The 19,080-nt window shown below is 34.5% G+C and overlaps 1 protein-coding gene across 2 annotated transcripts; it reads left to right on the top strand.

Moving 5' to 3' along the window:
* Nucleotides 1–6,380: 6,380 nt before the first annotated feature.
* LOC104598673 (Leucine-rich repeat protein kinase family protein) lies at nucleotides 6,381–15,419 on the top strand. 2 transcript variants are annotated; one of them, XM_010260853.3, is made up of 11 exons: nucleotides 6,381–7,231; nucleotides 9,124–9,388; nucleotides 9,851–10,013; nucleotides 10,122–10,761; nucleotides 10,902–11,328; nucleotides 11,428–11,609; nucleotides 12,711–12,870; nucleotides 13,155–13,385; nucleotides 13,473–13,823; nucleotides 14,185–14,286; nucleotides 14,597–15,419. In XM_010260853.3, exons 1-11 carry the CDS (start codon nucleotides 6,729–6,731, stop codon nucleotides 14,834–14,836), a joined length of 3,264 nt encoding a protein of 1,087 aa, XP_010259155.1. In that variant the 5' UTR covers nucleotides 6,381–6,728; the 3' UTR covers nucleotides 14,837–15,419. The 2 variants fall into 2 exon arrangements, with proteins under 2 accessions (XP_010259155.1, XP_088746724.1); XM_088890598.1 differs by having other exon boundaries at nucleotides 13,473–13,827; nucleotides 14,189–14,286.
* Nucleotides 15,420–19,080: the final 3,661 nt, after the last annotated feature.

Genomic DNA, 19,080 nt, shown 5'->3' with positions numbered 1-19,080 from the left:
AAATAAACTGCAACTAAACATAACCTTATTGTAATAGGCCTAATTTTCTTTGATACTATATTTGGTTTCCTAAATCAATAAACAAAAACGTGTTGTGTACATTTTTTACCCTGAAAGAGCTTCAATCTCGTATCATTACATTTGATAGTTTAGTGCTTCAGCCGACCTCAACCATGGGAAGTATGAGAAGGACTACATCTTGTCATATTTGCTTTTCCTCTAAAAGGAAGACTAGGACTCTTGTTGCCCACTCATCCAAAGAGGGCATGGGTTATATATGGGCTTAAACTTTGAAGAATGGTCACTAAAATCGAGACCAATGCTATATTTGTCTGGACTCTTGGAGGTCCGGTAGGGGTCCTTACTTGGTGTAATAATAAAATCTCAAGCTGGCAAAGTGCAAGAATGCAGATTTAATTACCCCTCCCAATACCCTAGGTAGCTGGAACCGGGACACCTTACTCTTGGAGGTCCAGGCCTCTAGGGCTATTTGATACCAATGAGATATGAGTGATTATGGGCTTCAATGGGCCAGATGGAATTTTAATTAGAGGTGGACCACCTTATTTTTCCCTTACATGGATCACATCATATACTTTTTTGGAGCGGAAGGGTTAACGAATGACAATTAGGCTCTATTTGGGGAGAGTGCAAATGCTGATTAAGTGCATATATAAATTGTGGTTCTGTTTTGCTGGCGTTTAGTAAAAATGCATGTATGTATTTCAAGACATGTTTGCACTTAAAATGAGAGCAAAATTTACATTGAAAAAAAGATATGAATCTTTACATTCAAAGTTGGTCAATGTTAAAAAGTTATTTTCTACTACGCTTATCTATTACAACTAAAAATCGTTTGGCAATAAATTAAATTTATCATTACAAAATTGAACCAACTTTATATTTACATGAACCAAAATGCACTCTACATATTTGTGTTTGCACTCTTCCCAACTCTTGGATGTGTGACCTACTTACTGCATGATAAGCCTAACATTGAAACCCAAGGTTGAATAGTTGAATGGAGTTTGGGTCTCCTAAAAGCCAAAATTGTGCACACACCCTGACAGCACAACACCGACCTGACCAAGTTAAGCAGTTGACTGGTGCTTGCCGAAAAGGATTAATTCCCCAATTGACCAAGTTAACCAATTGATTAAAAAAATTGACATGATAACCTTTCTTTCCACCACCTAAGAATCAAGATTGCTCTAATAGGAAGATCTCTCTCTTTCTCAAATCATGGTTACACTTTATGCATGCATGGTGATATAGGGCGAATCACCTAACTTCCCTGTTGAACAAATCCGATGTATGAATGCTAAGGCGGATAAATTGATTTGCAAGAGATGAAGGACCAAAGTACCTGGGGTTTGGCTCCGGATTGTGCACTCTAATGCTTAAGTTAGTTGAGCTATTAAGTAAAAAAGTATAAAGATTCATACAGAAAGAGAGCTTGTTTGCACTTAATCGCACATGCACCTTGTGAAGGCATAGAGGTGCCTTTTTATAGGCTTCAGGGGTCTATGAGCAATGTCCTAGAGATCCGAGAATGGTAAGGCTTATCGGCTTGTCATCTTCGGGGCACATTCTATCGACATTGGTGATTTTCCTCATCCAGTCCCCTTGAAGTGAGCAAAACTGGGGTCATCCCTGCCAGGTGGGCGACGCGCTGCAGTTTATATCGGAACCAATAAGCGTGCTAACATGATAAGGATAGCCTATCACGTACACCAGTCCCTTAGAGGTAAATTAACTACTCAAGTCATTGGATGCCCATGTCGGGGGAGGACAAGCCGGTACCTGAAGTCATTAGCTTTCTCCCTCGAGGTGGCGTGCTTCATTCTGCCGTGAAGCAACCCGCTGATCTTCCATCGGTCAAAATACAGTTCAGACTGGTCAGCTTAGGCCAATTTGGTTGGATGCGACCTACTTACATGTAGTTCCAATGTATTACAAAACGGTTTGGACTCACCACGTGGCTCTATGTGATTGGAAGGCCAAATCACCCCTCATCACATGAATTGACGAGGAGGAGAAATAATCATACTTGTAGGAACAAAGGACGATGATGTTGTAGGGACCGAAAATATGATCATTCATACATTTCATGTTTACTTCTTTACAACATCATCCTCCTCCTTCCCTACTTTTTGTGGGGTTGTCATCAAGTAGAGAAAAGTGAACACAGATAAAAGATTTTACCAGTAGATTCTTACCCCCAACGACATCTAAAAAAAGACGATTACCCAATGTTGATCCAACCATATGAGATGTTGGAAGGGATAGATTTGATACGGCGCTAACCATTTTTTGTTGTATAAATCGATCATTCTCATTCGAATACTAAAAAATTAGGGGTGAGCATTATTTAGTTAAAATCTAAAGACTACACTGAAAATTTCAATTTTGACATTTTTGATTTTTTGTTAATTTGGTTTGGTTAGTTCATCTTTTGAATATTCAGCTTTAGCTTTGGTTTTTAAAATTAGAAATTTGGTTAGTTGAATTAATCAAATTTCATTATATAATATAATATATTTATTTATTAATGTATAATATATAATATATTTTAATGAAATTTGGTTTCATTACATATATTATAATATATTATTGAAATTCGGTTTTAATCAAAATAACCAAAAATTTTGATTTTGATTATTTTGGTTTTCTTATAATTTGATTTCAATTCGTTTTTTATTTTTTAATTTCAGTTTCTTATGACTTTCAATAAATTCAGTTTAACCGAATAAACTGAATGGCCACCCCTAGGAGTGATCATGGGTCGGGCTGGGCTTTGCACTTATGATAAGGGTTATAGCTTAGACCTAGGCTCGGCCCAGCCCAGGGTTCTGGGCCTATAGCATAAGCCTTAGCCCATGTCTGCACAGGCCCGAGCTGGGTTGGGCCTGATTCTGGGCCAATGTCTTTCATATATAAAACATTGCATATCTATAATATTTTATATTAAATGACATAACATGTATATAAATTTTTATTTTATATATTATATAATATAAAATATTACATATAATATAAATTATACATGTCATGTTATAATATTTATATATAAAATATATAATATAATGTAAAATAACATTTATATATATGTATACATTATACATAAAATGTATAAGTTTAAATATATGCAAAGCGGTAGCTCTAAAATTTGCGGGCTTGACGTGAGCCTGGGCCTAAACACAAAACCCAGGCCCAAACCCGAAATTTTCGAACCAGGCTTGTGCAGGCCGGACTGAAATGATCACCCCTAACCACCTTACATATTCTCACGCTTGTCAGTCCGATATCTCACAATTACACCAACTAATGATCCCTCCCCATCTAACCAGGTTTTATATTGGATTTTAATTTCTAAGAAAATCATTCATTTTCCTTCCTTTTGTTTTTAACCGCCATGTTTCTTTTTATTATTTATCATATACTGCACCCATATACACAACGTTGGAGACACTATTAACGGCAGCACACTTGAATGATAAACACCAAAAATGAAGCACATGAATCGATTAAACGTAATAAAAATAGTACCTTACATAAAATTGGGTTTTAACCATGGAGGAGTGCGCTACTAATGTTAGTGAAGACACTAATCCAGTCTAATCTCTATTATAATTATCTTGGTTTTGTAGCATTTTTTCTGTTTTGCATTGACCATGAAAATTATCTCTTTAGGCTGTGTCTGGAAATTATGCAAATGATGTGTAAATCTCGGTTCAGGGTAAAGTTGTACTCTGATTCGTTTTTGTTTGTGTTTGATATCATTACATTTATGCATTGACAAATGACAGACCAATGCATATTTAAATTGATAATAAGATGTAAAACTACATCAATAAGAAGGAAGTAAATTTACATTTAAGTGGGTTTTTGATAAAAAAAAAACATATGTTTTATTAGAATTCATGTTTACATCCATTATGGTTAAAAGTCTGTTTGGTAAGAAGATAAATTTGTTAGTGCAAAATTAATCCAACTTTGCAATTTATATGAACGGTCTTACACTCTATATATTTGCATTCACACTTATTTGTATCGTTTCCAAACGCAACCTTAGGCTCTGTTTATAAGAAAATATTTGTATTTTTACTCTTTATTGATCGGAACAGTACAAATACAAATATGTAGAGTGCAAAATCTTGTATTTTTTGTTATTTTGTATGTATTTATGTTTATACTTCTTAAGTTCAGTTAGGAAGAAGTATAAATTTAAATATGTAGAATGCAAAACTTTGTATTTTATATTATTTTGTATGTATTTATATTGCATATATTTGTATTTGTATTTCTTCTAAACTTAGCCTAATATAATACAAATATGTTGAATAAAAAATATAAAATACAAGGTTTTACACTCTGCATATTTGTATTAATATTCTTTTCAAACTGAGCCTAAAAAAATATTTCACTTTTAGGTTTTTTATCTGAAGAAAAAGGAGAAAAGACGAAGAATTACCGAGATCAGTTGGTGTAAATATTTCAACACTGATCGGTTTAAACGAGTGAACTGTTTTTAAGTGAAAAAATATTTATGTCGATTTCATTGATATTGTATTTATGTAAAATTTCATCGTAAGTGGAATTTACATCGATAAAACTACGTACATTCAAAACAAATGCCAATAAATACAGATTGGGAGTAAAGTTTTACACTGGTCACATATTTATACAGAAAATAAACGCAATTAATCTTAATGTAAAATAAGTGAATTTTAATATTAGAGTTCATATTTGTGCCCATCACAACTAAAACCATTTGACACCAATGCAAAACTAAATCAATTTTACATTTTCTTTAATAAATGCAAATTTTGGCTTTCAAAAGTTATTTTACTTTACTTCATTTGCATGTACATGAACTAAGCTGTGTTTGAAAACTATGCAAATTATTGTGAATGCAAATATGTAGTGTAAAATGATCCATATAAATTGTAAAGTTGGATTAGTTTTGCATTGACAAAATTACCTTCTTATTAAACAAACTTTTAGCTGTAATGGATGCAAACAAGAATTCCAATAAAGCATATGTCTTTTTTTATCATAACCCATTTGAATGCAAATTTACTTCTTTTTTATTGATGTACTTTTACATCTTATTATCAATATGTCATTTGTCAATGCATAAATGCAATGTTGTCAAACACAGACAAAAGTAAACAAGAGTGCAAATTTACCCTGAACCGAGATTTACACTCCATTTGCATCATTTTCAAACATAGCCTAAATAAAATAAAGCCTAGAACAAAAGCAAACCACAATTTACAACCTTATTTTCACTCTCATACTTCTACACCGGTATAAATGAAATCATATTAAGCTAAGGGTAACTGCCACGTTATATTTATGTTCATACTCCATAGTCCATATAAGCCGACATTTTGACACCATATTACAAAAAATAAAAGGTTTGTGAACATGTATATTAAAATTTAACTACTTGAATTCACTAACATTAGCTACAAATTAAATCAATTAATCAAATTAAAATCTGTTTATTTTTCATTAATTCTCTTTTCATTTCAATTTCAACTGTTTGGTTGGATAAAATTGGAATCTCATTCCCATTCAAAACAAAATGACATTCCTTCATTTGAGGGAATGAACGGGAAATGCCATTCCATCAAGGATAGAAAATGAGATTCTAATTCCGTCCAACCAAGCAGTTGAAATTGGAATCGTCCATTCCGACTCTAATTCCAGACCCCAATTCCTGCAAACCGAATAAGACCTTGATTCCAAATCTGATTTCAACTGCAAACCAAATGGACCCTTAAACTTTCATAACACCTTTTGTATGATTTTAACTAGTAAAATTTTGGAACCGAGTTTATATGGTTATGCTATTAGCGTATTAGATTAACTTAAGCTCGTAGGTTGAGCCTGGGCCTTATTTATGAGCCACTCTAGGGTCTAGTCGGTTCGTTGCTAACCGCATCCGCATGTCCACGTTTCCGTTTTTCACGCATTATCAGACTGGCGATGATGGAAGGAACATGGCCAGCGGAGCGTCACTGCCTGCTCGCTTTTTTCACTAATAAAAAGGATTTTATTTGAACATTTTTGATTATCTATAAAAAATGGATTTGATTTGAATTTCCCAACTGTTTAGATTTCGAAGGTGGTTTGACTAAACTGCCCTTTGGGTTATTGCCTATGCTCTGTTGGTGTGTGGGATATGGGATCCAATCATCCAACAGAAACAAGGAAGAAAAAACCGGCCAGCGCATCAAAACAGCAAGGATGAACCCGGTCGTCGACCTTCGTGGACCAACCCGGTTTCCAATCTCCTATGTCCCCTCGGCCCTCTCCTTTTGTTTTTCACTTGAACCGCTTATTAAATTTCCATTTTACTTGTTCCTTCCGCCGTGACTAGGGTTTCTACTTTTTAGTTTCTGCGACTTGCAAGAGCGGTTTTTTAGTATTCGTTCCCCCGCTCTGCAGGTCTCTTTTCTCTCTTTCTCCTCCTTTAGTCTTCTCCTGTATCTTTTCGGCGGCTGAAACCCTAATCTAATTTGGTTGTTTATTTCACTTCTTCGATTTATTTTTTCCCTTTTTTATTCATCCATTTGGTGAAACCCTAACCAAAACCCTAGTTTTATTCAGGAGAAGAGAAAGTTACTTTTCTTGCTCCTATTTATCTTTGATTGGTTATTCTTAGACCTCATTCTCTGTTTAGTGGTTTTGGGGTGTCTTTCCATCAGTTTATAGCAATGCAAGATCCTGGATCTCAAGACATCGTTTCAGATGATGGAGCGCAGCCTAACGAAGACAGTGTAGCAGAGAAATCTCCAGCGGATGAACCGGAGGGTGAGAATTTGGACGACGAGCCTGTTCTTGACGTGTCGGGTAAAACGTGGGAGCTTTCTCTCTTTGATTCTTCCAAGAATTCAATAAGGGGATTGTATTTGTACAGAAACGTTTTTAACTTAATTCCTCGAGCGCTTGGAGGGCTCGAGCGCTTGAAGACCCTGAAATTCTTTGCAAATGAAATTAATTTGTTTCCGTCCGAGGCCGAGAATTTGGTTGAGTTGGAATGCTTGCAAGTAAAAATATCATCACCTGGACTGTCAGGTCTGCCGCTGCATAAGTTGAAAGCTTTGAAGGAGCTGGAGCTCTGTAAAGTTCCCCCGCGCCCATCGTCATTTCCTATTCTGAGCGAGGTTGCTGGCCTGACTTCCTTGACTAAGCTATCTTTTTGCCACTTTTCTATAAGGTAAGTGTATTTTCTACGTTTGTGGTAACTCAAAGAAACAGGAAATATATTTATTTCTGGGATGATAGAAACAAGAAAAATTTTACTGATATAAAAAAGAAAAATTTGGGGTGTCAGATTTCTCTCGACGGACTAACATATGTGTGCATGTAATTCACTCTCAACATGTATGCATTTAAAGCTAATTTACAATCATTATGTATGTATATAAAGACAAATAAAAAAGATGCATGTATATAAATCTATATAGTGTGTACTATATACTTCGAAAGTTCTATTATGAGAAAAGTTAATTCCTCAAAACATGAAGATAAAATACAAGAAATTGGAAAATTTCTTATTCGCTTAACTATTAATTACAATTAACACATGTTTGTGACTAGTAGTCAATGATATGCTTGCTTTTCCTGTTATTGTCGGATAACTGGTTTATCCTGCTCGCCAAAATGGCCACACAATTTTAAAAAATAGAAAAATAAAATATGAAGTGGGCACAGGGATACATATATAGAACTCAAAACATACCTATATTTTTCAGAACTTAGAAACAATCTAATTTTTTCAAGGATAAGAGAAATTTAAGGTTAATGGGGTCCATAAAGGGTCTGCATAAATGGGAAACCTCTATTGTTTTTTCCTAATTAGGAGAATTTGCCAATTTATTGTGTTCCTAGGTTTTTAGTCCCCCCATTTTTTCAAATGTGATAAGCAGTGCCGCATAATTACATGGGCTTATCTTTAGCTGGCTTCTCAGGTTAGTTTTGATTTGATGAACAGTGAAGTTGTACTGTCTACACACTTGATTGGTGTTCTGAACTTTCTGTAATTATGTTTTAGAAGTTATTTATTTTTCCTGGATTTTTTATTAAAGACATGTCTGTATTGGGAAGTATTTTGAGATGCATCTTAAAGTCCAACCGTATTGTGCGTAATGAGTCTAAACCTATGATATCCTGATACCTATACAAGGGAAGTATGCTATGATGAATCAGAAGGTCCAATTGAATTTTGTATAATGACTCTAAACCTATGATATCCTGCCACCTTTTCAAGGGTGCTGTATTGTTTTGGATACTTGGTGTAAATTCCATATCCAGCTCTGTCACTGCCATATCTCTATGTTCATGAAAACTAAGGACTTCTGTGCTTCTGCCTAATTTTTGCCCTTTATTGTAAAAATACAAAGTAGGGGGTTCAGAAGTTGACTAATAAATCTTTTGGCTTCCTTCTTGGTTTGATTAACTCTACTGTAATCAGATATTATGGTAAATGGTTAAGGGTGTAAGGTATGGCACCTTCAGCCAGACTGTGTTGGGAATCTACATGGCAGTGGTGTGCATATATCTTATTATTAAAAGTTCAAAACCATTAAAACTAAGTTACCAATAAAAAACTCTAATTTCATACCGGATTTTTGCCTGGCAACTCAGTTAATTGCTAAATTTTGTTAACTTCCAACTAATTCGAGGTTTACTGTAAAAATAGAAAAAAAGAAGAAGCTGTCTCAGAAATCAATTATTTCTCTTCTTAACTTAATTAGCTCTAAATTTAGACCATACTTTTATAATATTATGAGGAACTCAATTAAGTTATGGTTGTTATTTAACTTGCAACTGATTTGAGGTTTTGAGTATTTCAGACTTTTCAGTATAGTGTCTGGTGAAAGCCCTGAGATATGTGTGGTTTAGGGGTAGTTTAGATATGCGTGCTTTTATTATTGTTTTTTACTTTATTTGGTTTTATTCTATTTTTGCTTTTGATGTGTAAGGTTTTCTTTTTTTTTGTTTTGAAAAACAGAACCATTCATGTTGGTGAACATTCCCTTAATTTATGAAATTTCCTTAGATTCACCCTGCTGTAATTTAATGCAGTTTTCTTTCCTTTTCCTGTAGATACCTTCCTCCGGAGATTAGCTGTCTTAGTAAGCTGGAATACTTAGATCTTTCATTCAATAAACTGAAGAGTTTACCTAATGAGGTCACTTTCTTAAGTGCTTTGAAATCACTGAAAGTTGCGAACAATAAATTGGTGGAATTGCCCTTAGGGTTGTCTTGCTTGCAACGTCTTGAAATCCTGGATCTGTCTAATAATCGGTTGACTTCATTGGGCTCTCTCAATCTTGCCTCGATGCACACCCTCCAGAAATTAAATCTTCAGGTACAGCACCAAAAATGATAAATGTGATATTCTGAGCCCTTTTCTAGATTCTTATTTGTTCTTTGATTTTCATAGGTTGAATTAGGTGCTTAGTGCCCGACTTTTTTCACCATTTATAGTTTACTATGACCCTTGATGTTTCTATTGTTTGGAGATGTTATCATTCTGTCATTGTTGGAACTGAATGTAATTTAGATGCATAAGTTCAGCAGGGTGATGGTTGTGTATTCCTTTTATCAGACTCATTTTTCTTTAATTCTTTTTTAGTATCTTGTTTCATTCCTCTTGTTTAAAAAAAGCTTGAAATGCTAATTTATTTTGTGCCTTGAGAACTTTTTGTCAGTTTTGATAACTCTAAGTTCATTCATTTGAATCTTTTATGTCATTTCTTGGTATCCATTTTTGAATTATGTGGATCTAACGTTCTTTTTGGTGTCCGTAATTCTTGATTACTGGTTGTAGTACAATAAGCTTCTTGATTATTGTCAAATTCCTTCATGGATATGCTGCAATTTGGAAGGGAATGGAAAAGACACATCCAATGATGAATTCATCAGCTCTTCAGTTGAGGTAGATGCATTTGATGCTGCTATCAAGAAGGTTGATGCAAGTAGTTCTTGTAATGGTATGTTAACAAGACCTGTTTACTGATTTTGTGTCAGCTTTTTTTTGTGTTTATGGTGTAGATTATGGTTGTATAGCTGAATTTTTGATACTTATGAACTTAAATCAGGTTCATCTGGTACCTCTTCCAGTATGTTGTCTGAGGTCTCATCAAATGGTAGATGTTCTGCTTCACGAAGGACGAGAAAAGGGTCAAATTGGCGTGATTGTTTGCAACAGAGAGCTCGCCAGGAGCGTTTAAACAATAGTAGGAAGCTGAGAGTTGAAGATCATGACCAGATAATGACTACAGAGGTTGCTATGAAACGCAAACCGTGCGAACTACATGTGGTTGCCTCTGATTCTATTGCTGAGTGTGCATCAAACATTGTAAAAGATATTGATGAAGAGAACACAAGGAGAGTTGCTAAGGAAATCAGTTCAAGTAAGGGGCCTTCTGGAGATAACTGCTCGTGCATTGACTTTGATGGTCAAGATGAGGACTCATCATCAGAGGTATCCATAAACATTTCAAAGCCAAAAAGGCATTCAGATAGGGATCTTGACAATCCTAAACCTAGCAAATCTAGGAGACCTTTCCCTGATCACTCAAATTTGTCCTGCAAATATAGCAGCATATCATTCTGTAGCATTGATGATCGTCTACCAGATGGTTTTTATGATGCAGGGCGTGATCGCCCTTTCATGCCACTGGAGAATTATGAGCAGGCTCTATGTCTTGATTCACGGGAAGTAATTCTTGTGGACAGGTAGCACTTCTCCATGCTTGTAATATATTTAAATTCCTGAAATAGTAATATCATTTAATCATTCTTAGCTGGAGATGTAATGCCTTTAGTTTTATGGATCTGATGAAACTATTTGCTTCATTTTCTTTGATATGCTTCAGAGAAAGAGATGAGGAGTTAGATGCAATTCTATTGTCTGCTCAGGCATTGGTGTCTCGTTTTAAGCAGACAAGTGGTTCGGTTGAGGACAGGGATCATGATGCTGTTGATAACTTGCGGGTAGCATCATGGCTTGCTCTATTTGTCTCAAGTTGTTTTGGCGGTAGTGATAGAAGTTCTATCATTGAGAAGGCACGGAAATCTGTATCTGGTTCAAATTATCAGAAGCCATTTGTATGTACCTGCTCATCTGGGAATAGTGATGATAATAGGACACCAATCAAACACGCTTCAGCAACGTCAGATTGTAATTTCATTGAACTTTGTGAGAAATCTCTTCGATTTATCAAAGAAACACGGAATTCCAACATTGTTCCTATTGGGACTCTGCGTTTTGGTGTTTGTAGACATAGGGCAGTGCTTATGAAGGTGATTCTTTTACTGGACAATGTTTCAAAGTGTTTTTTTTTGTTTTTGATTATTCTCCTATTTCAACCATTATGTACTGAACAATCTTCTAATTTGTAGTATCTATGTGATCGGGTGGAGCCTCCCATTCCTTGTGAGCTTGTCAGAGGCTATCTGGATTTCATGCCACATGCATGGAATGCCATTATTGCCAAGAAGGGTGATTCAGTGGTGCGTATGGTTGTTGATGCATGCCATCCAACTGATATAAGAGAGGAAACAGACCCAGAATATTTCTGCAGGTGATTTTCTCTTCTTGTTGCCTTTCTTTTTCTCTGTGTGGACGCATTAGAATGATTTGATACTCTATAACATGGAGAAGATTTTCTTCTTTTTTTGATCTAATGAATGATATGTGGGATTACAAATTTTATTTGCATATCTTTGGGTATTTCTATAATAATGCCCAGTGATATAAAAAGTGTGAATAGGTGCACAGTTGCGGCGCATTTTAGGGTATGAACCTGTGCCTAGGCGTGCGCCTGGTGCACTTTGTGCCTCATCTGAGGTGTGTGCGTTTGTTAATTGTTGTGCTCTTTTTTTGTATTTTTGAAGCATGGAGGCTGAGCCCGGGGGCTCCTCCCTCAGACTCCCATCCAAGCCCCTTGAGTCAAGCCCAAATCTATCCTTGTTGTGGTTTTAAATTCTTAATAATTCCTATAAAATAAATGGTTAGTACCACCTATTAGGTAATGTTCTTTCATTTTTCCTAACAAAGGATATTTTCTAAAAGATAAATAAAATTGTAAAACCATTTTTTTGGTAGGGATTAAGAATTTAAGACCCAACATGAATTTGTTTAGTCTTGCCTCAAGGGGTTTGGTACAAAGGTGGCTTTAGAATGAAGAATGAAATATATTTAACATCATATTATCTATTTAAAACAGTGCAGTTAGGAAAAAATAGATAAATTGAAAGTTTGATGTACTTGAATGTGTTTTATATGTTATCTTTGATAAGCATTTTAAAATATTTAGTTTAAAATTAAACTTTGTGTTTTTAATTAATATTGTTTTTAATATGTTCTTAATTTATTTTTGATTTTTTTACATATTTTTTGAATTATTTGATTTTTTAAAAATTATGTCTTGCTTTGAAAAAGCGCACGCTTGCTTTCCACCTTCACGCAAAATGCACTTTGCACTTTTTTATTCCTTGTACTTTTTATTAATAGACATGAGTTTTTGATAGTCTTGTAGTTTGCAGCTGCTATCACGAGTTAATTTGGCATCTCATTTCTTTTCCTGAATAACAAGTTTCTGTGTTTAAGATAGGTGTCCATAGATGCTTCTACAAGTTGAAGTTCTGGGAGATTTTTCTGATGAATAATCTTTCTATTTTAGGTATATTCCTCTGAGTCGGCTACATGATCCTCTGGATAGCAAAATGATTGATGACTTGAATTGCTCTCTCCCTTCTCTGTCGTCACGTGATGAAGTTGAAAAAAAAGCACAAACTTCTCTTATCCAGTGTAAATTTGGATCAGTTGAGGCTGCAGCAAAGGTGTTTATCTTTCACTTGGCATTACCTTGAGATTATATTTTTTTGTCATTTTATTCATTTATCCTCAATTTCTATTGGACACTGGTTGTGGTTGACATCACATAATGAAAAGGGAATTTTAGAAGAGTATTGGGGGGTGGGAATTAGATCTTATACCATAATCGTATGATTTTTCTTTACTTTGCAAGTGTGTTTATTTAGTTCCTTTTGATAGTCTGTGCTTTTCTTTAAAATTATTTCTCCTCTAAGAGTCTAACTATGCATCCCTGTATTGAATGCTCTAGGTTCGTACTTTAGAAGCATGCGAGGAATCAGTGGAAGATGTGAGAAATTTCGAGTACACTTGCTTAGGAGAGCTTAGGATGTTAAGGGTTCTAAACAAACATCCCTGCATTGTAGAAATTTATGGACACCAAATCTCTTCCAAGTGGGTTTCTCCATTAAATGGAAGTAAAGAGTATCGTCTATTACAGTCTGCAATTGTGATGGAGTACATAAAAGGTGGTTCCTTAAAGGTAATTTATCTCTTCAAATTTTATTCTTTTCATTTTTATCTTAATATGCAGTTTGAATTCATATTGTTTTCTGGGCATATGAAACAGAGTTATATGGAGAACCTATCAAAAGATGGTAAGAAACATGTCCCTATGGAGTTGGCATTGTTTATTGCTCGGGATGTTGCATGCGCCTTGGTAGAATTGCATTCTAAGCATATTATTCATCGAGATATCAAAAGTGAAAACATCCTGGTTGATTTGGATAACAAGAGAGCTGATGGCAGTCCAATTGTCAAGTTATGTGATTTTGACAGAGCAGTTCCTCTTCGGTCTTTCTTACACACATGCTGTCTTGCTCATGTTGGAATTCCTCCTCCTGATGTTTGTGTTGGAACACCTCGCTGGATGGCTCCTGAGGTCCTTCAGGCAATGCACAGACGGAAATTATATGGACTGGCAAGTTTTCACCTCCTAACTGGTTTACTATTTTTTGTGAAACAAATTGTCAGCTTTGTGAGTACTTAGAACTTGTTTGGGATGTATGTCAAGGCTTTAGGTATCAATTTGTGAAACAAATTTCCTCAAACCAACATGGTATCTTGTTGCTCAGTTTAACAATACTTTAATAATTGACATAAGTGCAATTATTTTGGTGAAAAAGAAAAGTCGGACCTAGAGAGTGGTTACACTGACTAATGACTGATACCCTGGTACCTGTACATGGCATGCCTGGCATACTGTAACAAATCATACTATAAAAAGCTTGTGTATGTCAAAAGTTCCTCAGATGATGACGTCTTTCTTGTTGTGGTTGCAGGAAGTGGATATTTGGTCATATGGGTGCTTGCTCTTGGAACTTTTGACGCTGCAAGTTCCTTATGCAGGGTTGCCAGATTCTGAAATTCATGGCCTACTTCAGGTGTTGTTGAAATTATATCATTTCTTTCCTTTTCAGTTGACACCATTTTTTTCAAACTTTTTTTTTTCTGAACCTTGTTTTCCCCGTCATATTTGCCAAAACAGCCATGTCTTGAATACAAATTCTATGAGAGCCCGACAGGATACCGACCTGCAGGCTTCCCCTTCAAATTTTCTTGGAATACTAATGTTTTCCTAACCTATGTTCCAGCGTGGAGAATAATGTAAACTTTTGATATTTTTGTGTCAAAGGGTTGGACTAAGGCATGCTCTTTTCGTTTTTCTTTTTTTTTTTTTTCCTGTTGATACAGAGGGGCAAACGACCCCGACTTGCAGATGAACTGGAGTCACTGAGATCTTCAGATGAGCGGCAAACAAGTAGATTGAGCTCATCTTCTGAGTGTCCAGAAGGTGAACAAGAAACAATGAGACTCCTTGTGGACATCTTCCATCAGTGCACCAAAGGGGATCCTGGTGATCGTCCAAATGCAAGGCATATATATGACATGTTGCATGCTCATTCCATCTCTTTAACCAATTCAACTAGCTAGGAGAAAAAGTAATTGACTTGACTTACTGATCTGGTCCTGTTGGTAATCCATTCCTGTCCAAAATTTTGTAGCTCCTTACATCTAGGGTGCTTCAAGTGTTATAGGATGCTGGCCTCGTTACTTATCCCAGATTCGGCCTCAACATAGTGGCCCCAGTTGGGCTTCTTAGCCCCACGTCCCCCCTCTTTTCTCCTATAAGTTCTGAGCGGTGAGCACTAGCTTATTTATCCTGTCTAACTTGGGTGGGCGGGAGTTCTTTTCTTTTTCTTTTTTTTTTGTTCTTTTCCTGTTCTGTGTCATAATTCTATGTAGTTCGAGTTCCTCATTCAACAAGTACTCCCTGTTGTACTGTAATTGACGATTGTAATTGCAATGTGACTGATCAAAATTTCCGATCAGATGTGGCACATAAACATTTTAATACATAGGGATGAAGTGATAGCATAGCACTCATTGTAGGTTAAGGGATTTGACTATGATGAGAAGGTGTGTATGTAGGGAATTGTATTCTGCATCCTCTCTTCAATTTATCATGCAGTTGTGCTCAATGTCAATGCTCACTCTTGGGATCTATTTCAAGGAATATCTTTCTCCAATTTGTATTACTTTATTTCTTTCCTTACCCGGACAAGATGGTATTCTACGAGATGTGGCACATAAACGGATTAAATTTGAATTGAATTAGAAAATCTGATATATGAGTTCGATTTGATACCTGATTGATATTAAAAATTAATATTTTGAATTTTATTAAATATTTGAATATTTAATTTGATTTGAATTTGACTAATTAATTATTTTAGGTAATTAATAAATGTATAAAATGAATATTATATTATATAAAATATATATATATATATGAGTTCGACTTGATACCTGATTGATATTAAAAATTAATATTTTGAATTTTATTTGAATATTTAAATTGTTTATATAATTTAATTATTATATATGTAAATTATATAAAATATTTAAATATTGTATATTATATATAAAAATTAAATGATCCGCTAAATTTGGATATTTATTGAATTCAATTAGGTCATATCTGTATTTGACTGATTCCATCCACATTCCATTTATCCGAATTATGTTAAATATTGAATTTAAAATTGAAATCAAATGTAAAATCATGTGGCCTATGGCCTAATTGTCATTAGCCTTCAAACACGTTAACTCAAAGATGCATTTGAAAATACATTGGTATGGGTTGCAATATATAAGCCAATCTAATCCATCCAAGCCCACTCATTTCGGCTAATGGGTCAGAGATGTGATCAAGTAAATTTTGGTCTTAGGTTCGGGCAACCCTGCTTGTAAAATCTCTAATTGGTTGTAGGTGAGACTAGGACTGCAAACAGTATCCGTTTATCCGATTCCGAATTCGAATTCGATCCTATTAAGCATTGTCCGAATTCAATCTGTTTATAATTGGATCAATATGGATGGTCTTAATGTTGAATTTTCATTAAATTGTCGTATGTTCAAGTTTGGTACAAGTAATTTTCAATTCATTTTGTTCATAAAATATATTATTAAAGTCATTTTTAACTCATCTTATTAATAATATATAATATTTTGGTTATTTTTAGTCTAATTTATTTATACTAATATCCGATTATAATTTGAATTTAATTTGAATCCACCAGATATTCAATAGATATGATCTGGTTCAAATTCAAATGTTAACAAATCAAATTTGGATATGCCTATATCCAATTCGATCCGATCCATTAATAGCCGTAGGTGAGACCCGGGATTTAGTTTGCCTTCATCCAGGTTCTCCCTCTATATCTCTGTCTATCTTATCTAAAATATCAAACATAATGGTGTGTATCGGTGGCAATTTTTTTACCCAATCCACCCATTAATTAGCGAGTTGGGTTGTATTCATTTAGCCTGTGTCACTAGCGGTTTGGGTTATCTAATAAAGGGTTATTTAATGGGTTGGGTTGGGTCATGGTTATCCAATGGGTAATCCATATTAACTTTTATTATTTCAAGTTTTCTGCTTTCCTCCCCTCATCTCTCGGTCATTTTTTTTTTCCGTTTGGATGAAATATGACAAATTTCCGTTCAGCACCAAACTTTTACTATTTCCGTTTGGATGACATATGACATTCAACCAATGGGTAATCCATAAACATATTTCATTCAAATTTTAGAACATTAATCGGGTCATTTTTTTTTTCGTTCAGCACCAGCTTACTATTCCCATCCAAACATTAAAAAATTGAAAACAATAATTGTTCTTTACTTTTATCTCTTGGTGCATGTAAAAACCAACAATTTTTCATCTTCCTTTTCTTTTCACTTGACTTATGATGGAAGAGTCATCAGTTGGTGTCAAATAGACCTGTTAATTGGCCGAGTCATGCTGGATTTGGATCAGGCTTTGCCTCTTTATTAATAGAAAATGTCCAGTCCTGAGTGCAAGCCTGACCCTTCTATAAAGCCCAAGGCCCGATTTGAACATAAAACTTTTACCTATGCTGTAATATTATCAAGCTGGGCTCAAGCCAGTTGGAGCTCAAAATCATGGGCCTGCAAACCCAATAAAGAACAGGCTTGGCTGGGCCAATCCGTCAAGCTACCAGCCCATGAACAAGTCTAGTGTCAAATGAATCACTTCTTGCTTCTTTGTCAAGGGGACGGAACCACTCTCCTTTCAATTACTGGAATCCTTCAAGTCCTTGCTTCTCAACGCCTTTCTCACTCATGAATGATAGATTCATTTCTTGCTAGTTCTCTTCAACTTTGTCATTTTACGGTTTACAATGCTTATTTGTATTTTTTGTAATTTTTTCTTGTTTTCTCTCTCTCCCTCTCTCTCTCTATATATATTATTTTCTATGTTTATTTATAACTTTTATTATATTTTCTTGTATTTTTGTTTTTTATGTTTTTTTTTTTTATAATTTTTTGTAATTTATGTTATATGTTTATATAATTTATGTTATATTTTTTATGTATTGTATGTAGGATTAATGGGTTGGGTGAATTGAATTGGGTTAAGGCGGTTTTGGATTGAACCCAACCCATTTAAAATTTCCTAAATGGGTCATTAATGGGTTAGTGAGTCAGACGGATTGAGTTAAAGCAACACAAATCCAACCCAACCAAACACGTCCAATTGCCACCCATAAATTCATATGATATATTTTGATTTTTGAGCTTCACTTTACAAAGTAAAAAGATTTAGAGGGGGTCTGGGATTTTGATAGGGTGGTACAAATCCTTCCTTACCTAATCCTGAATGACCATAAAGAAAGAAAAGAAAAGATTCAATGTTACTAATGTAAATTAAGTCAATCTTGTAAATATTAATTTTCATTTGTGCAAATATTCAAAGTTATTCAATTATTTATTATAATTAAATTATTAATTACTAATTTACAGAAATATATAATTTATTTAAAATTTTCTGATCCATTAGAAGTATAGAACTTCTAAAATGCATATCATATCTGATGCAACTCATAAACCACAATTACTAAATCATTGTTCTGTTTTTATTATTTTTACTTTTCTAGATCACCAAAAAATAAAAAAATAAAAAAAAAACATTTTGGACATAAGTTGTTGATGGATCAATTGATTGGATGCAATTTTCATAGACCAATCTTATAGTTCTTTCTTTCACTTACATTATTGTTAAATAGTTTATCTTTGGTTTTTTTTGATCTATTAGTACAAGCAAAAACATTATAGATCAGCATTTTAAATACCAATAAATGTGGATTTGCAATTCAAGAATTAAATGCAAAAAATGCTTTCTTCCTCTTATTCTTGACCTCAATGAACTTTAATTTTGTTTTTTTATACAAGATCTCAAGTGTTTTTGCATATGGGAACTCTCTCATAGGCGTTTCGGATGAAAATGAAAACCTTGAAAGTGAGAAAATTTGAGAAAGTGAAATCAACAAACATATATCATTCCATCAGAACATGATCATATTAGTCAATTTTAACCAAGGTTTTAAAATCGACCTAAAAATAGAACCGCTGTGGCCACTGGTTTTAAAATCCCCTTTTACATTTTCCCATCTCATTCCATTCCAACAAAATCAAACAATGGAAAGTTAGATTTTTACACTTTCCCATCACATCCCATCCCATCTTTTCCCATCCCACCCAAATTTTCCCACAAACCAAACAGAGCCTTACATCATTGCACTATCAGATTAGAGGTAGGGGTTCAATTTGAAGGGCTAGGCGAGAGCCCAAGCCCAAGGAAACCTAAA

Source organism: Nelumbo nucifera, chromosome 6, assembly GCF_055504915.1.
Source record: "Nelumbo nucifera cultivar China Antique chromosome 6, China Antique-T2T, whole genome shotgun sequence".
NCBI classification, from domain to species: domain Eukaryota; kingdom Viridiplantae; phylum Streptophyta; class Magnoliopsida; order Proteales; family Nelumbonaceae; genus Nelumbo; species Nelumbo nucifera.
Note: the sequence above shows the minus strand (reverse complement) of the source record. Positions and strands in the feature narration are given on the sequence as shown.